Genomic DNA, 16,756 nt, shown 5'->3' with positions numbered 1-16,756 from the left:
GAAAAGGGCTGAACTCAGAGCTGAGAAATCACAGCACCTCTGCTAAAAGGTGTACACGCAGGACCAAAATGGAGAAATAGGCATACCCACTAGTGGCATTCTCTAAAAAAGGAAACCAGCAGTGTGCTATCATTTGTATCCTGCACAATTTGGGGTAGATGGATGAAATTATATGGGAAAAACTGTTTTCTAAGCGTAAACTCTGTCACTCCAGCACAGCGGTATGCCTAAGTGTATTTCATACATACATGCTTTTATAAATGTATTTGCACAGCCCACATGGCCATGTTACTCACTGTTAGAGATACATTTGGCAAAGACAAAAGAATTTAAAAGTATTATATGTTTTTTCCCCATCTGTGGGTAGCATTTGATGTTCGCAGATGCATCAAGGTTTTAATAACCTTGACCAATAGACAGGACAACTGTGAGAATTTCAAAAGGGGAAGCAAGAACCCAGAGAAGAAAAACACCTATTGTTTCTAGGGGGCAGGCTCCCTGAGCACTCAGCCCAGAAGTTGTTTTTCCTCCAAGGAGAGCCCAGGGTCCAGATATAAGCCTTCCTGACCTGAATACAGGAACACCGGGGAGACCACAGGACCTGGGAGTGGGGGCAGATGGGAGGGGTGAAATGTTCAAGGTGAGACTGGTCCGAGCTAAGGGGCTGGCCAGTCCATCAGCCTGGCACCTCAGCATTGCTGCCCATGCAGCCAGGGGCCGGGTCCCTCAGAGGCCAGAAGAGGTGAGCATTCATTTGCTCGTTTCTTAATCCATCAGCGGACCTTCCCTGAGCGCTTATCATGTGCCAGATACCGGGCTGAGCCCCTCCGACCCGTGATGCTGAGTCCGAGCCTTGGCAGCTAAGGATGGCGTCCCATAGGGAACTGAGAGGTCTGCAGAGAAGAGGCGCCATACAAACAGGAAAGCCCTAGAGAAACCCAGCCCTGCCTCCGAGGAAGTGATGCTCAAATGCTCTATACCCGACAGCAGAAGCAGAAGCAGGAGCAGAGAGATTTTCCTGAGGGTTCGAGTTTGACCTCCAACCATGATATTTAGATATTAAGAGAAGTTGCAGTAGAGGTTCAGAGACACTCTGGGCCAGCAGGTGCCGTTGTGAGTTTGTAGCTTCGAAGCTACAATGACAGGAAAAGAAGCCGAGAGGGGGAGCTAGGACAGGCACCTCCAGCCTCCCGGGGCTAGAGGACTTTACTACCCTCTCAGAGAATCATGAATAAAACCACAGCACAGTTGCACAGGCTATAAGTGACTTTGTAAATGCCCACCTATCAGTAGTCTGTACGTAGTTCACTTACACTCCTGCTTTGGTGGTTCTTGAACAATCTCTTGTTTCATGTTGGCAAGTCCCCTCAGATAGTGTTAGGAGCGGCCACCTGAAACAAATCATCCGCTTCTAGTCTGCACAGCGGGGCGAGGGTGGCTCTTGCTGAGCCTTCCGGCTTCACCGTGTACATTCTTTGCTCATCCCTGTCATCATGGGCATCACAGAGTTTTATAGGAAATCGCAAAGCACTTTGTCTTTTCGATACATTGTGTGCTTCTTGAGGGTTCGCACCCTCTCCTGTCCATCTCTTTATCTCCGGTGCCTGGTACACGGGGAGACCCACAGCCAGGCCTGGTACATTGGATGTGCTGGCCTCGTACAGTCTCAGGCTGACAGTGGGCTCAGTTTGTACATGTTCCACTCCGAACTTCCCTGCTTTTCAGTGGTGCATTCTAGTGACATGGAAAACCTGACTTCCATAACATTCTTCCTTTTATGTCATGTGAACAATATATTTAAGAAATAAACCTTTGTGTTTCATGTTATAGATGAATGTTGGATATGCTTTTTCCTTCTAGAGTATGACTGTTTTGTCTAGCAGTCCCTTCACATTTTCATCTGGATTTCTGCTCGTGGCCTTTTCCCTTGAGGTTTGTATCACCTCTCAGGCCGCTGTGACCATCCCCTCAGTGCCCTACCGCAGTGGCACCGAGGCTCTGCCCTGTTACTCCTCACCTGTGCCGCTTGGGATTGTTAATGCCAGTGAGGAGTCCAACTCGCCCACCCGGCCCTCGCGCGTGTGCCTTCTTCAGGGGAAGCTCTGTTTTATACACCTCTGCCTCTCCCGCAGCAGTGCAGTCCTTATGCTCCAGGAGATGCCCAGCAAGTATGTGCTGCTCAAGTTCCTTAGCGGTGGGTAGTTAGGAGCAGGCGTTAGCTCATCAGTGAGGGAGCAATAGCTGACAAGCTAAGAGCTCAAGGATTTGAGCGAAACTACCTGAGTCCTAACCTTAGCCCCTTCATAAACTACTTTCATGACTGAGAAATCTGCTAACCCCCCGTGTGTCGGCTTCTTCATTTTCAAGTGAGGATAACACTTTCTTAGTACCTACCTAATAAAGCTGTGGTGAGGGCTACGTGAGTTCTGATGCTACACTTAGCCCAGTGCCCCGCCCTTAGTGAGAGCCATCATCATCCACAACAACCATAGGTATTTGTGATCAGAAGTTGGGGTTGGAGGAAAGAAAGTTCCCTCTAGGTTATATTCTTGACAAGCCTGGACTGGAATGCACCTTCTCAGATTCCTCCTGGAGTACCTTGTGCCCTGCCCTCTTCCTACACAAGGAACATGCCCGCTTCAGGATTGTATAGATCATCGTGACTAAGAGGTATTTTTTTTCACCCTTAATCATTGACCTATATTTATCTGTTGGTGTGCAACAGGTACATTGTTTTATCAGATTCTCAAAGGGGGAAGTCCAGGACCCAAAATAGCTTAAAACCACTGAGGGAGACATTGATGATGTTCTGTTAAGAAGAATGGGAGGGAACCTGTGCACACAGTAGAGACGTATACTCGGGACACACAAGTGAGGCTACACATAGCACTTACCATCCTTCTGTCCCTTAGAATTTAACACTCCATTTCAATAAATGTTTTCATGGGTCCCTACTAAGTGTCAGGCACTGTGCTAGGTGTGGGGACCAGAAACATGACTGAGACATGGTTCCTGTTGTTGAGATGCTTAGGATTATAGCAGTTGCTTTTCTTAGTTTATTAAATGCTAATTGAATCACTGTGTTACTCATTAATAAGTAAGACGTCTCCCCAGTTGAACTTCCTGTGTGCTTAGTACTGTCCTGGGCACTATTACAAGCAGTGCTGTGGGCCCACTACCCCCCAAAGGAAGGGGAGGGTCACAGGTTGTGAGCACGAGGGAGGGATTCTGAGGACAGTGAGGAGGAGGCCCCAGGGATGTATCCATGTGATGAAAGCCAAGCAGTCCTCGTTCCAGCCCACTCTGTATTTATGTCTCATTTGTGAGTAGAGGACCGAGGGTTTTTTTGGTCATAAACCTCCTTATGGCTAGGTTTGGCCTGCATTCAACTCTAATAAAAAGTAATAGTAAATGTCAGGACTAGAAATAAAATGAGGCACAGGTTGCCACTAGTACTTTTTCTATAACCCAGTTATTTTTTCTTCAACCAAATATACTCCATATTGTATCAGCCGGGATCTCATCACGAAAGAGATGACACACTTTGATTAGGATCATTCAGGAGACTTGCATAATAACAGGAGTACTTTTAGTAGGGTGGACAGGGTGCAGGGAAGCCACAGGGCTTGTGCAATATTCCAGGGCTGGTGGTAGTAGGGCTCCATCAGTTCCCCTAGACCTGAAAGGGCCAAGGGATGGGCTGGATGCTGGAAACGGGACTGGGAGGACTGCCGGCGGGACCTGAGACCTTGTCCAGAGGTGCAGGCAACCCCTAGCCCAAGGCCACTCTACCATCTCTAGTCTCCTGCTGGTGCTCCTCAGTGGCCAAACCCAGGAAGGAGTCCTGTTGATGTGGTCACACAGGCCAGCTTCCCAAGCACAGAGCAGGGTGGAGAGGGTTGAAGCGTAAGTCTGGAGGACACACAGGAAAATATGCAGCAAACATGTTCTCATGTTCGATTTTAGAGGTAAGGGTGTGTGCTTCCATTTTTTCTGTTTTGGCAAGCTAAATTTTTAATAGGTAATAAAATATTTTTCCCATAGTCATTACTCTATCAATTGGATGATCTCAGTTATTTTTCTCAATGTCCCATTAGTTTAGACCTTTTTTAAGGGTGTGTGTGTGTGTGCGCCCGCACGCACAAATTAGCCTGTTTTCTTCCACAGCACAGAGACTAAAAATGCTATCCTTCAGAGATTTTTCTTTTTACAAAGAGAGTTATTCCATCCCTCCCCACCCCCCCGCCCTCTCCTTCTATGCTTAGGCCAAGAGTATATTACATTTGGAGGCATCCAGCATGGTGCTTCCCAAACCTTTCTTAACCAAAGATTCCTTTGGGAATTCAACTAAATTTCCTGGTTCTCTTTTGCTTTGAAAACCAATGCCCATATTAACCAACACGGTTATTTTTATTACTCACAAATATTTTTATAATTAACTTAAGACTCAACAAGGAACCAAAGGTAAACAGACTGTAATTATTTCAAGTTCTAACCACTATGAGTGAATATTAATCTTCTGAGAAAGAATTATTAAAACACAGTATAAAATAGTCATAAATTAAGTATCAAGTCATAATTGCAAAGGAATAGCTGTGATTATAAAAGGCAAAATAAACTAGAATTTAAAAGTTAATCACTGTGCCATAGTAAACATTTCAGCACAGTATTTGTGAGTCTTAGAATTTTGTAATTATTCACTGATATGTACTCATTTTACTATGATATTCAGCAAGAAACCCCATAAATCAATTTCTAAAGGTAGGTAATTTTCTAAAACAGCTGTCCTGCCTCTGCTGAGAACCCCCCAGTCACTCACTTCCCTATGGCACCCTGTGTTCTTCCTCCCTTCCCATAAGCTACCTTGTGCATCTTCATCCAGCCTTGTTTCTGAGGCCACCCTGACTATTTAATGGAGCTGCCCTAAAGTCACTGCAAAATTTTGATCAGAACTTCACTGAACCAGGGATCAAAGAAATGACTAAGAGAATTCTTATTAAAGGTTTTAAGTATATACTTCTTCTTAGATCCATGCAAGTGATTTCTCTAATTCTTGGGTTGCCCTCCCTGAAATTATACAGAAAGGGCTGTGTCTTCTCAACTCTTTCCCCTCCATCCCAACCTAGCAAGACTTTTCTCTTGTGCACTGCTTGGCAGTGCTGCTGTTGTCCTTAGTGTTTCGGGTCTTGTGCTGGTCCTGGTCCCAAAAGGGCCAGGCTGCTAGCCAGGGGATCGTTCTTCAATCCTTTACTGGCTCCATACTGTGTGTCACAGATTATGCCTTTTGTGGGTTCCCTGACAGAGACACTGGAGGTCTATGAATAGAAAAGTCCTGTGTTCTCTCCATCACCCTCCCCTCCCCCCTTCTTTTGGAAAAGGCACCCCAGTTTTCCTCTGGTGAACTACCCCTTCTGAGTCTCCATCTGTGTGGTTCACACGGGGCTGGTGCTACCCTCCAGCTCGAGAGGTGGGCTCTGAACCTGGAGGAAACCAAGCAGAGCTTCGATGACTGGGTTAGGAATAAACATGGGACCCAAGCTGAGGACATGAGAGTTCAACATGAGAGTTTGGCTGGAACAGCCGGGAAAGGGATCCCCTCTGCCTGCTGGGGTCGCTAAACTGGTAGAATGTAAGCCTATAGCCACCATTTAGGGGAGCCTGCCTAAGTGCCAACACACTGGCCTGGCCGGGCGTGGCTCAGCGGTTGAGCATCAACCTAGGATCCAGGAGATTGTGGTTCGATTCCCGGTCAGGGCACATGCCCGGGTTGCGGGCTCAGTCCCCAGTTGGGGGTGTGCAGGAGGCAGCCGATTGATGACTCTCTCATCATTGATGTTTCTCTCTTTCCTTCTCCCTTCCTCTGTCTGAAATCGATAAAGATATATATATATTGTTTAAAAATTTAAAAAAGAATGCCAACACCCTGGAAAGCAGAGCCAAAAACAGAGAAAGACAGATTTCATCATCATTCGAGCCCTTGACTCCAGCTGCCTTGGCATGTGACCCAGTAATAGGCCCTACCTGTTGTTTTGCCCATTATGACAATTAGAGTTGGCACTCTGTCACTTTTAACCTGAACTCCTCAGTATAAAACATTCACACGTAAGAATTCAGCACTTTCTGGGACCTCCAGCCCCAGGGAGGCCACAAGCTACTAAAGAGATAGTATGGTCTGCTAGAGCTGCGAGTCCCAGAGAACTGCACAGAGTACTTTTCCTTTTCTTTGATTCCAGAGAGCATGTGGCTACACATGGAATTTGGGCATTCCAGGGGGGAGACTGGGGACTGATAACAAGGCAGATTACCAGCCGTGTGTGGCATCTGTGATTAAATATGTCAGAACGCTATGAGGTCTGGGTTTTACCTTAGAAAAAACCCATTCTAAATGATTTCAGGGTTTTTCACTTTAAAGTATTTTTTGATAATATAGTTAAAGAGGTCAAAGGATAGAAACAATTTTACATATATATGTATTCTTAGATGTATATTTTAAGCACTCTGTAAACTATAACCTGATGCTAGGCTATGTTAAGAGGAGCCCGGCATGAAACACGGAGTCACCATATTCAGCACTAATGAGACACTTAGAGGCAAAGCTCTCATTCAGCGCCCATGCCCAGCTCGGGCTTCTGCATTTGGGAGGATGTGGAAAGCAATTGCAATGATTAAAAGCATGGAAACGCAGATCTCTGAAGAACGATGAAAGTGGGCTATTTAACCTAAAGAAAAGAAGATTGAAGGGAGAAACTAAATGGTATTTAAGTGTAGAAAGAGTTCTTAGAGTAAGGTGGCAGATGTTTTCCTCCTGCACTCTTGGCTATGAAGAGAAAATCGCCTTAGAAATGTCATTTGTATAAAAGAAGGCTTTTTCCGGCAGATAGGATTCTTGTAGTGGTTGAGAGGTGGGACTAGGTGTCCTTTAAGGTACCTCTTCACTAAGATTCTGTGATTACTAGATTGAGAATTTGCTTATCAAAAGAATGGCGAGACCACTTGCTGCGTGTCGCGAAAGGTAAAATGAACAGACGCTGGCTGGCTCCGTTTAGGTGTAGTTCTGCCCCGGAGTGAACTTCAGCACCATGACATGCCTGTGAAGGAGCGAACATTGTATATGGACAAGCAACACATCAGAAACAACAACAATGACCTAGTGGTAAAGTAACGATAAAGCCTAGGACTTCTATTTTCTATACCTTCGTTTTTGCTAGTAGGCCACAAATCATAATTAGTTTCTGCATTAAATATATAAATGAGACAAAGCATGGGCCAGCTTAGCGTTGGTGCCGGTATTTTTGGAGGGGTAGAATTAAGTGCATGGGCTCTGTATTGAGTCAGGAGCATTTCATGTTGGCTCTGGTAGGTATCTGGCTTATTTCTTACTGTAGCTTGACTAGTCTAATTTGGGACCCAGAGACTTCAAATCAAGACTCAGGAAAATGGATTTAACTTAGAGAAACAATTCTACTTTTACACATGGAAAAGCTATTCTAAAGAACAATAGCTTTGGCATTATTACTGCTCTGATGGATCTAGATTTATTTAAAAGTTAGGATTAAAAAATAATTAAAGGCCATATGTTGCTCCACTTTCTTCTATACTACTTGGGCCACTGCATTAAGCTCTACTAAGCAACAGCTCCTGATGCTTTGTTCAAGTACCAGCCCCTCTGCCTAGAGTTTTCGTGCATCCACATATCTGCTAATTAGCTTCACAACTGAGTTCTGCAATTTCCTTGGCCACATTGCTCAGACGCCGCAGTTTCCGCATATTACACACCAGCAGTCATTTCCCCTTCGTGGAGCCCACATGGTCACTTAAAAGCAATTTACCCAGGAGGCTTTCCAGCCTTAAAGTGAATCTGCTAATAAGCAGAGGTTGACTGACTTCACAATAAGCTATTCTAAATAAATTCAAATGGTAATTTCTAGGTCTGTATTTTGCAAGTTATGGGAAATAACTGGGAGGAGGGAACACTAGCAAGTCCACAAACCTGTTGTTGCAAGTATTGGAGGGAGAATTTCCTGGAGATGGTGGTTTTGATAGAGAGGGACCTTACAATCGCCCACCCCAACTCATTTCCCAATTGAATTATGCAAGAAAAATCAACTGAGAAACAAAACCAAACAACCAAACGAACGAAATACCCCCAAATAACAACAGCAACAAAAACCTAACTTCCAAAAAGAGTTTATCTTATATGCTTACTTTTTAAAACTGATTTAGCAACAGGAAGCTAGTTTCTGAGTTTATTCCACACTTGCCCTCTGAACCCTGCCTTGTTGAATGATTCAGAGTATCAGATTCTCTCCCATAATTTCCTTTCAACAGAACTTACTGTATTACCCACCCATCCCCCAAACATAAATGGCTAAAACAGCTGGCTCTTTCACTCTTGGTATATACACACAAACACAAATGAGGTACACACACACACGTATAATATACATCTCTGCATATATAAACACACACTTTGGTCATTTATTTTTTTAACAGCATAAAGGTCATTAATCAAAATATAATTCATTTGAACAGTCAAGGCTTGACACGAGATCATTATTTCAAGAAAACCCGAAGAGACTAAGCTCCCTTTCATAGCATTGTTTTCTTTCTAAACCTCCGTAGGGCGCATGGCTCTTCTCCACTGAGAAAGTCAGGGACAGCACCGCGAAGCAGCCCTTGGCCTCTGTTAAGAGACCTAAGTTCTCTTGGGGAAGGAGCTTATGCCCCATATTCACGCACCTCACAGAAGAGAACATTTACATCTGCTGTATTTCTAACTGGAGCTGTGTCTCTAGGTAGCCCCAGAGCAAAGAAAATGAAAATAGTTCCCGTTTCTCAGAAGAGAAATCTGAGGTTCAGAGAAATTAAGCTAAATATCTTTTTATCATTTCATTTCAGTTTAGTTCCATCTGCACTTTTCTTAAACAGTTTGAAAAGCTGAGAAGAAACATACTGAAATCATCTCATCTATGGGAGACCTTTCTTTAGAAAGCTCAAGAGAGTCCAGACTTTCTCTCCTTCATTCTGTGACTCCGTGAAAGATAGTGCGAAGGCTGGTGTATATTTCTCCCTCCTACAGACTGGGAAACAGAGGTGCAGAGTGGCAGAGCGACCAGGACGACGGCAGGCAGACGAAAAAGAACCCAAGAGTTGCGCCTACAATCTACACCCCCCCTGAGGGCCAGTGGGCTGGCTCCTGAGTAGGATGATGTCACTCTTTGGCGGTTGAATGTCGCCTGGCCACAAAGCCTGCGGACAGATTGGGCGGCCCATTGGCCCAATCGGGACCAATCAGGGGCTCCCAAACCGGCCTGTCACCTATGACTCTCCAGCCTGAAGAAGTCAGGCATGTTCATATTCCACAAATAAATGAGAAAAAGACACCAACCCAATAGAAAAATGGGTAAAGGCTACCAACTGGCAATTTTTAGAAGAAGAAACCTAAGTATTAAACTTTACAAGTCACTATGGAAATATAAATTAATGCAAAACTGAGATGTACCTCTTACCCATCAGTTCCCCATCCCTGTAAAAAAATCCCTACCGAAACCAAAAACCCAAAACAAAACAGACTTTAAAAACCCTAAATGTTGGTGATCTTGTGAGGAAACAAGAACTCGCACTGCTAATGGGAGAATGAATTGGAAGCATCACTGAGAAGAACCTGGCAGCGTCTACTTAGACGTGAAAAGGCACAAACACCACAACCCAGTAAATACAATTCTGGATGTGCACCTTAGATACAGACTGTGCTTTACAGACAAGGTTATATACACAAAAGGCTACATTTATATCTGTAAAAACAAGACTAGAAGGATAAATACCAAATTCTTGATGATGGTTTTCACCCGGAGAAGGAAATGCGATTGTAGTACTTCAACTTGATGTATTTCTTAGTACACAAGCCAAAAAGAAAAAGAAAAAAAGTGAAGAAAATATAGAAACAATGTTTGTTGTATTTTCCTCTATACTTTTCCATATTTAAAGTGTTTTCAAAGTTATAAAAGAAGAGAGCCATCCACGCATTTGACTAGTATAATCAGTGTCCTTTATTTAGTCGTCAGGAATTTTCTGATTTGCGTCTTTCCAGTCGTGAAGCAATCAGCTTTTCTTTATGATGCTCACAGATTTCACCACAACTAATTTATCTGCCTGGAGCTGGATATGAGCTCTGTGAAGGTGATGCCGATAAGGCCCAGCATTGGGGAAAGTTGTAGAAGAGACCTGGAATCTTCTTCTGTTATCATAGCATTTCATAGAGTTGGAGAATAACCTCAGGAATCATCTGATATAATTCTTTTATTTAAATGAGGAACTTGAGGCCTTGAGAGGCTGTTCAAATTCACCTGGCTAATTAAAGGTGGAGTAGGGACCAGAATCTGTGGCTACTGATTTTCCTGTAATGAAAACATTGTCCTATGTAAGTAATGAAAGTTCTACAGACCCTTTCTATGGAGTTTTCACTGTGGACAAGCAGGCACCCACCCTGGGTGTGGCATTGTGGAAACAGCCATGAGGCCGGCAAAACTTTAAGACACTAGAGGAGAGAAGTGACAAGTCTGTGTGGTCAGGACATTCTATGAAGCCATATAGCATAGGGGTGTATATCCTGGCTCTGCCACTCCCAGCTATTCTGCGTTGGCTGTTTCCTCTCTGTGCCACTGTAGAGTGAGAAGAATAATAGAACCTATTTCCAGGACTATAATGAGGATTAAAAGAGTTAATGTAATACATGAGAATGGTGTCTGATGTATGTGTTCAACAAATGTTAGCTACTGTTACTACATCATATGTACAACAAACTATGAGGGAACTGAATATAGAATTATAGTTCTGCCATCCTTTGCCTTAAACCACATACCAATCTCTGAAAGTTGTTAGTATCTTTGTATGGGACTTGGATGAGTCTCAGTTTTGCAGTTATGAAAGCAGAATTCAAAAAGGTAAGATCATATATTTGTCCAGAACAATGTCCTAAGCGTGTGATAGTGATCATATTTCCTCCTTATATTTCATTCAATACTTACTCTTCTCCGGCGCACGTGGGGCCGCACAAGGGAGACACCACGCAATGCAGCTGATTGAAGGAGAGGACTCATCTTCCAGGGTTACTGTCCAGTACCCCCATATTGCTGTCGCGATGCTCTCCCATCAGTTACCAGCAAGGCCTTGAAGTTTTTGAAGAAAAAAGTACATCTCCACCCCCACCCCCACCAAATTCCTATAGTCATTTTGACAGAAGCGCCTCAAACTTTAACATAAGATGATGACAGAGTTCTACACGCTGCCAACTTGGAGTCTATTATGTGGAGGAGGTTTCCAGGTCCCAGATCGGCTCCTCTTTCTCTGCATCAGTTTATTGAAACTCCTGCTGTTGTATATTAATCCTGATGTGCCTGTCAGACACCGACCTACTGGTAGAGAATTCATTCCCAGGGTTTGCAGGACAGCTAACCACACCTCTATTTGTTCCTAGTGCCTCTTAACCAAATAGGGCAGTTCTTACAAGATGCATTTCTCTGGGGTATATTATAAATTTCCTTTTTAGAGTTGTTGAAAAACATTTTTTTATAAATATTACAGTAATCTTTCTCATCTACCTCAGAAAAGATCCACTCTCTAAACCTGATAAATTCCTTTGTCAAAGTAATAAGAGGGCAATTTCATTTACAGTTTTACTTACTAATTTATTCCATAATTAGGGTATTAATCTTGCTGTCAGATGAATACAATCAACTTTTGGACTCAATTTCATCCTGTGCAGGGGAGAATTTCTATACCAAATTTCCACTTAATTGCCTCTTTTGCACATACCCACATCTTATTTTCATTTCTGCTTAGCCTGCCGCCATGACCTGTAATTGTCCAGCTAAGTAATGTGTTTTTTTCAAGATTCAATGCTTCCAGGTACCAAAATGATTTAGATTCAAAGCTGCAGGGGTAGTTTATTGATACATGAATCAAACCTGAAATAATTTGAACCCTTGGAACTTTAAATCTCTTGCACGACAGGTGACCGAAGTTGACTGCATTGTGTTCAGTGCAGAAGTGGATGCTATGATCAGTCGTTTGCAACATGCAGCTTTGTGGAAGTGGTATGTGCTCCTGCATCCTACTGTTATTTCTTCCCTTTTTGTCATTGTTATCTTGGTCTGAAATGTCCTTTGCCCTTTGATGCCCAGTTTTCTGCTAAGTACTGGTTGCCATTCCATGAGCAATAGATCTCAGGTTGAGTTTTTAAAATTCCAGACCTGATGAATCAGAAGCCAGGGCAGGGATATGTGTGTTTTAAAAAACCTCTTTCTGGCATTCTTATGCTCAACCAGAATTGAGGAACAGGTTAGAAATTTTGTTTGTAAATAATTGAAACCCACTCAAACTATCTTAATAAAAAAGAGGAATTTGCCATAAGGGAGCAGGAGAATCTGCAGAACTCAAGGGTGTGAGATCCATCCAGGCTTCATGAGAGACCAGAGTCTGGAGCTGCAGCTCCGACAAGGACCGGGGCAGCTAGTCCCACTCCCCCGGTATGTCCTTGTGTCTGCCTCGCTCCCTTCAGAACCTTGTGAACTCAGAGCTGCTTCTCTCTGAATATCTGCTTCCTTCTTTCCTTTTCAGCTGGCCACTGCCACTGCTTAGTGAGCACGTGGCCAAGCATGGTACGCAAGTGTGTGTGTCCTTCATACGGACTGACGAGCATCTCTCAATCGAAATTCCTGCAGGAAGGTCTGACTGGACTAGGATAGGTGATGTGTCTGCCCTTACGCCGTCAGACAACAGGGTTTAATGTGGCTGCCAAAGGCCCACCCATGTGTGAGTTCAGATGGCAGGCTCTTCGGATGCCTCGAAGGGTTTCTCTACATTTGCCGTATTCTAGTGCATTTATGCCAAATAACTCCTTTTCTGATTTCAGCTTTATGGTGATATTTTCACCTTTAAGGAAAGTGAGAAGCAACAATGTCTGTGTATCAGGGGTGATTTAATTATGCAGATACCACTGAAACACTGAATATACTGTGTCTCTCTGTGCCTGCTTCTCTTATAAATAGGAATCAGTTAGAATGTTGAGAAAACTAGAGCCTTAGGAAAGCTGCCTCTCTCTAGTAGAGGAAGATAGCAGTCCAATGGCAGAATCATCTTCTATAATGTATATAATTTTAATCATAAAATGTTTAAAATGTTTAAATGAGGTAGTTTATCACAGACAATGCTGATATGTGACCTTGTAAAGATCTTTCACAGAAAAGGCTCCTGCGTTTCCTTGGTCTACACAGGGTTCAAAAAGAGGGAATGGTTTCAGAGGAATGTAACACAGTGCCTGGCACAGGATTAGTATTCAGTAGTATTCTGCTAATATAATAGTGTTTGCTTAGAAATATTTATTCACAGTAACTCTCAGGTGGTTTTGAAACATGGGAATGAGTTGCCAAGGAAAGTAAATAAGCTTTTATTCTTTCTTTTTGTCACACTAACAATCACCTTGCATATGTGGGATAGCCAAAAATGTCCATGTACTTGGCCCTCTAAGAGATACAAATCTAGTTGGGAAAATAAACTACAAAAGCAATGCATAACCCTCCACCCTTGCTCTTCAGAGGTCACCACGTGCTCTCACCTTTACATGTCATTCTTAGAGGGTAAGAAGAGGGAAACAGGGTTTATGGTTTCTGCTTTACTGCTGAGTAAACAGAGGGTCAGTCACCCCTACAGTTTAAAAATTTGAATTTTACTGATATTTTCACCTTCAGGGAATATGAAAGCAACAATCTCCACATAGTGATGGTGACTTAACCTTGCAGATACCACTAGGTGAGCTGGGTAGAAAACGTTAAGATAAAGCACAGTGTTAACAACTAAATTAGAAATGAATTTGGTCTTTAAAGGACAAGAGCAAATATGACTGTATTTCAGCAAATGTAATGCCAAAAAAATTGCATGATAGATAAAATAAATCAGAGAAACATAATAGGAAAAAAATCAAAACTAAAAGTGGTAGTTGATAAATGGTACTGTATCAGAGTAGCTTCATCATTAAATAACACTGTGACTTGTAGTAGAATAATTGGCAATCCCTAGGACACATAGCAGTGAAGCAGGAGGGTCTTTATAAAGCTTTGTGGAAGTCTTAACTTTATCTTACATCAAGGGTACAATAGGAACAATCTATAAGAAAAGTTTTCAAGTAATTTGTAAACTTATGATAAATACTGTATTATCCAAGGCTCTTGGTTGCATGTAATAGGTTCAGTGGAATTTATTGGCTAATGCAACTGGGAAGTCTAAGGGGTGGCAAAGTGGTCTCCCTGGCTCTTATCACCTAGGATCTCAAAAAGCACGAGGCCCCTTTTCTTTCTGCCTTTAAGTCAGTACTCCCGAAAAAGTGCCCAGTTGGCCACTGGATCACTTGCCTACCCCTGTGGCAGGAAGACAAGGGCCCCAGAGGTGGGGCTGGGGCAGTTATCCAAAGGAAAGGAAGGCTTCTGTGGCCAGAAAAGGGGGAAGAGGCGTTGAGTAGGCAGAAAGAACAGATGTCCACCCATCCATTACACAACTGCATGCCATGCACTTTCACATCCTGTGGCAAATGAAAAACCTTCACTAATGAAAAGAAATGACAGCTTGAAATATTGTAAGTAGTGAGAGAAAAAAGTCAAGGTGCTTCTTAGTATACTCTCCAGTCCCCAAGGTTACAGCTGGTTATCACTTCCCGTTTGCTTCCAAGTCCTTTGCTTGCCCCTCTGCTGTATCACTTGGTTACCCTCCTGCAGGTCTGTCCTCAAACAGCGTGTGAGCATTTGAAGGTAGAACCTTGTCTTTTATCTCCTTGTTTCCAGTGCCTAGTCCAGTGCCTGGAACACAGAGGCCGTTTGATGCTGATTGAATGGAATGGGATTCTATGGTATGCACTGCTTACGCTGGGAAAATAATAATAGCTAGAAGTTTGTTAGATGAGGGAATTAGGGGAAGTCCTTCCTCCCCACGAGCAGGGCTTCCCTGCCCACTTCCCGCCTACCTCTGCTCCTCCAGCACTCTTCCTCGGGGACAGTGGAATGGCCCGTCCCCCTGGTGAGTGTAGGGTAAGGAGGGAACAAACACCTCACACTCAGGTGTAGTCCTACACCAGCCACAGGCAGGGGCCACTGCTAATCCCGGCCGGGGAAGCCCACTGTTGCTATGCCCCCAAGCAATATCTTCCACCTCCTCTGTTTGTGTTTTGTTTGTTTTTTGATGGGTTCAGAATTCAGATGTGGAAAAGTATATAATTTAATGGTTCCCTCAAACCTCATAAAAGAGTTTAGAAAGATCCTGTATTTGTCTTTGGATGTGTGCATAGAATGAATTAGGAAAGTAAATATTTTGACATTTTATATATTATTTATTTATATCCCATCTTTTTCCAAAACAGATTTAAGGTGATTTCATGGTACATGGTAGTCTAATTCATGACATTCAAATGCCACAAGGACAGAAAAAGAATTTTTTGAGACACCCTGAAGCACAGCTTCATTTGATAGGATTTCCTAGTCTAGGTTATAATCAGGAAGGCACTGATTCCTTTTACTGTTATTTTTAAACAAAAAAAAAAATGCTATCCCTCCTCCTCTATTCCTTCTTATGGTGCATAGCTCCACCAGCTACCCTGGGAATCGACTTAGACTTCCTTTCCCCCCTGCTTCCCCTCTCCCCAGACACCCACTCCGTGTATTGCACAGTTGCACGCCAGACTCCTCACATCCAGTGCCTCACCCAGGGCCTGAGTTCATGCCTCCACTTTCTCTCACCTTGACCTGTCCAGCAGCCCACTCTGTGGTCCTTCATTCCCTCTTCTGTGTCAGGGCCAGTGTTTTTTCTAAGGTAGCAGTGTGATTGTGTTCCTCTTGTATTTGACATCCCTCAGTGTCTTTTCACTGCCTCTAGGATTTAGTTCAAACTCCTTAGCATACATACCGGGACCTCAAGATCTGGCAGCTGCCGAGTTCTCCAGCCATATCTCTCTGAATGGTTTCTCTCTCGGCCGCATTTCTCCATCACCCCTCCCCCCCCAAAACACATACACTAGAGCCATTGTGAAGTGCTCAGAGTACCTCTAATGGGCTAGGCTAGTTCACATTTTTGGGTTGCGTTTGCTGCTCTTTTGCAGATAATTTACCCCCTCCAGCCTCCAAAATGCCTCAGCTTTCAGGACGCAACCCAAGTGCCACCCTCTCTGAAGCCTTTCTGACAACTCACCCTCAGGAAAACTTGAGCTCTCTCTTCCTTGTACCCCGCCCCCCCCATGTCTTGTAGTCCTCAACACATTTGTTTTTTGTGAATTGTTTGCAGCATGTTTGCCTCCAGTGGACTGGAAGATGCTGGGGCCTGAGTACAGGTCGTGCCTGTTTTGTCTGACACGCAGCCCTGTACCTGACACTTCAGCAATGTTCCAGGAGTGTTTGTTGACCAAGTGTGTTTACATGCATGAATAAATAGCAGTACATATTTTCTTTTTAAAAAAAAATATATCTTTATTGATTTCAGAGAGAGGAAGGGAGAGGGAGAGAGAGAGAAACATCAACGATGAGAGAGTCATTGATCAGCCGCCTCCTGCACGCCCCCAACCGGGGATCAAGCCCACAACCCGGGCATGTGCCCTGACCGGGAATCGAACCCCGATCTCCTGGATCCTAGGTCGATGCTCAACTGCTGAGCCACGCCTGGCCAGGCACAGCACATATTTTCATTAACAGTGTTCCTTCACTTCCTACAACTTGAAGGA

The 16,756-nt window shown here is 43.7% G+C and overlaps 1 protein-coding gene across 7 annotated transcripts in view; it reads left to right on the top strand.

Annotated features, from left to right (window-relative positions):
• The window catches only part of RAD51B (RAD51 paralog B), a 549,911-nt gene that overhangs the window by 337,293 nt on the left and 195,862 nt on the right, over positions 1-16,756 (top strand). The window contains exon 9 of one of the 7 annotated variants that reach the window (XM_087819689.1): positions 8,899-9,065. The exons of the other annotated variants lie outside the window; for them this stretch is intronic. Coding sequence (XP_087675815.1) covers positions 8,899-8,903 — 5 coding nt within the window. The 3' untranslated portion in view covers positions 8,904-9,065. Of the gene's footprint in view, positions 1-8,898; positions 9,066-16,756 lie in introns of those variants that run through there. 7 annotated transcript variants of the gene reach the window in all.

The sequence above is a fragment of the Miniopterus natalensis genome, chromosome 1 (assembly GCF_054644295.1).
Source record: "Miniopterus natalensis isolate mMinNat1 chromosome 1, mMinNat1.hap1, whole genome shotgun sequence".
Classification (NCBI taxonomy): domain Eukaryota; kingdom Metazoa; phylum Chordata; class Mammalia; order Chiroptera; family Miniopteridae; genus Miniopterus; species Miniopterus natalensis.
The sequence above is the reverse complement of the archived record's forward strand: the minus strand, read 5'-3'. Positions and strand labels throughout refer to the sequence as shown.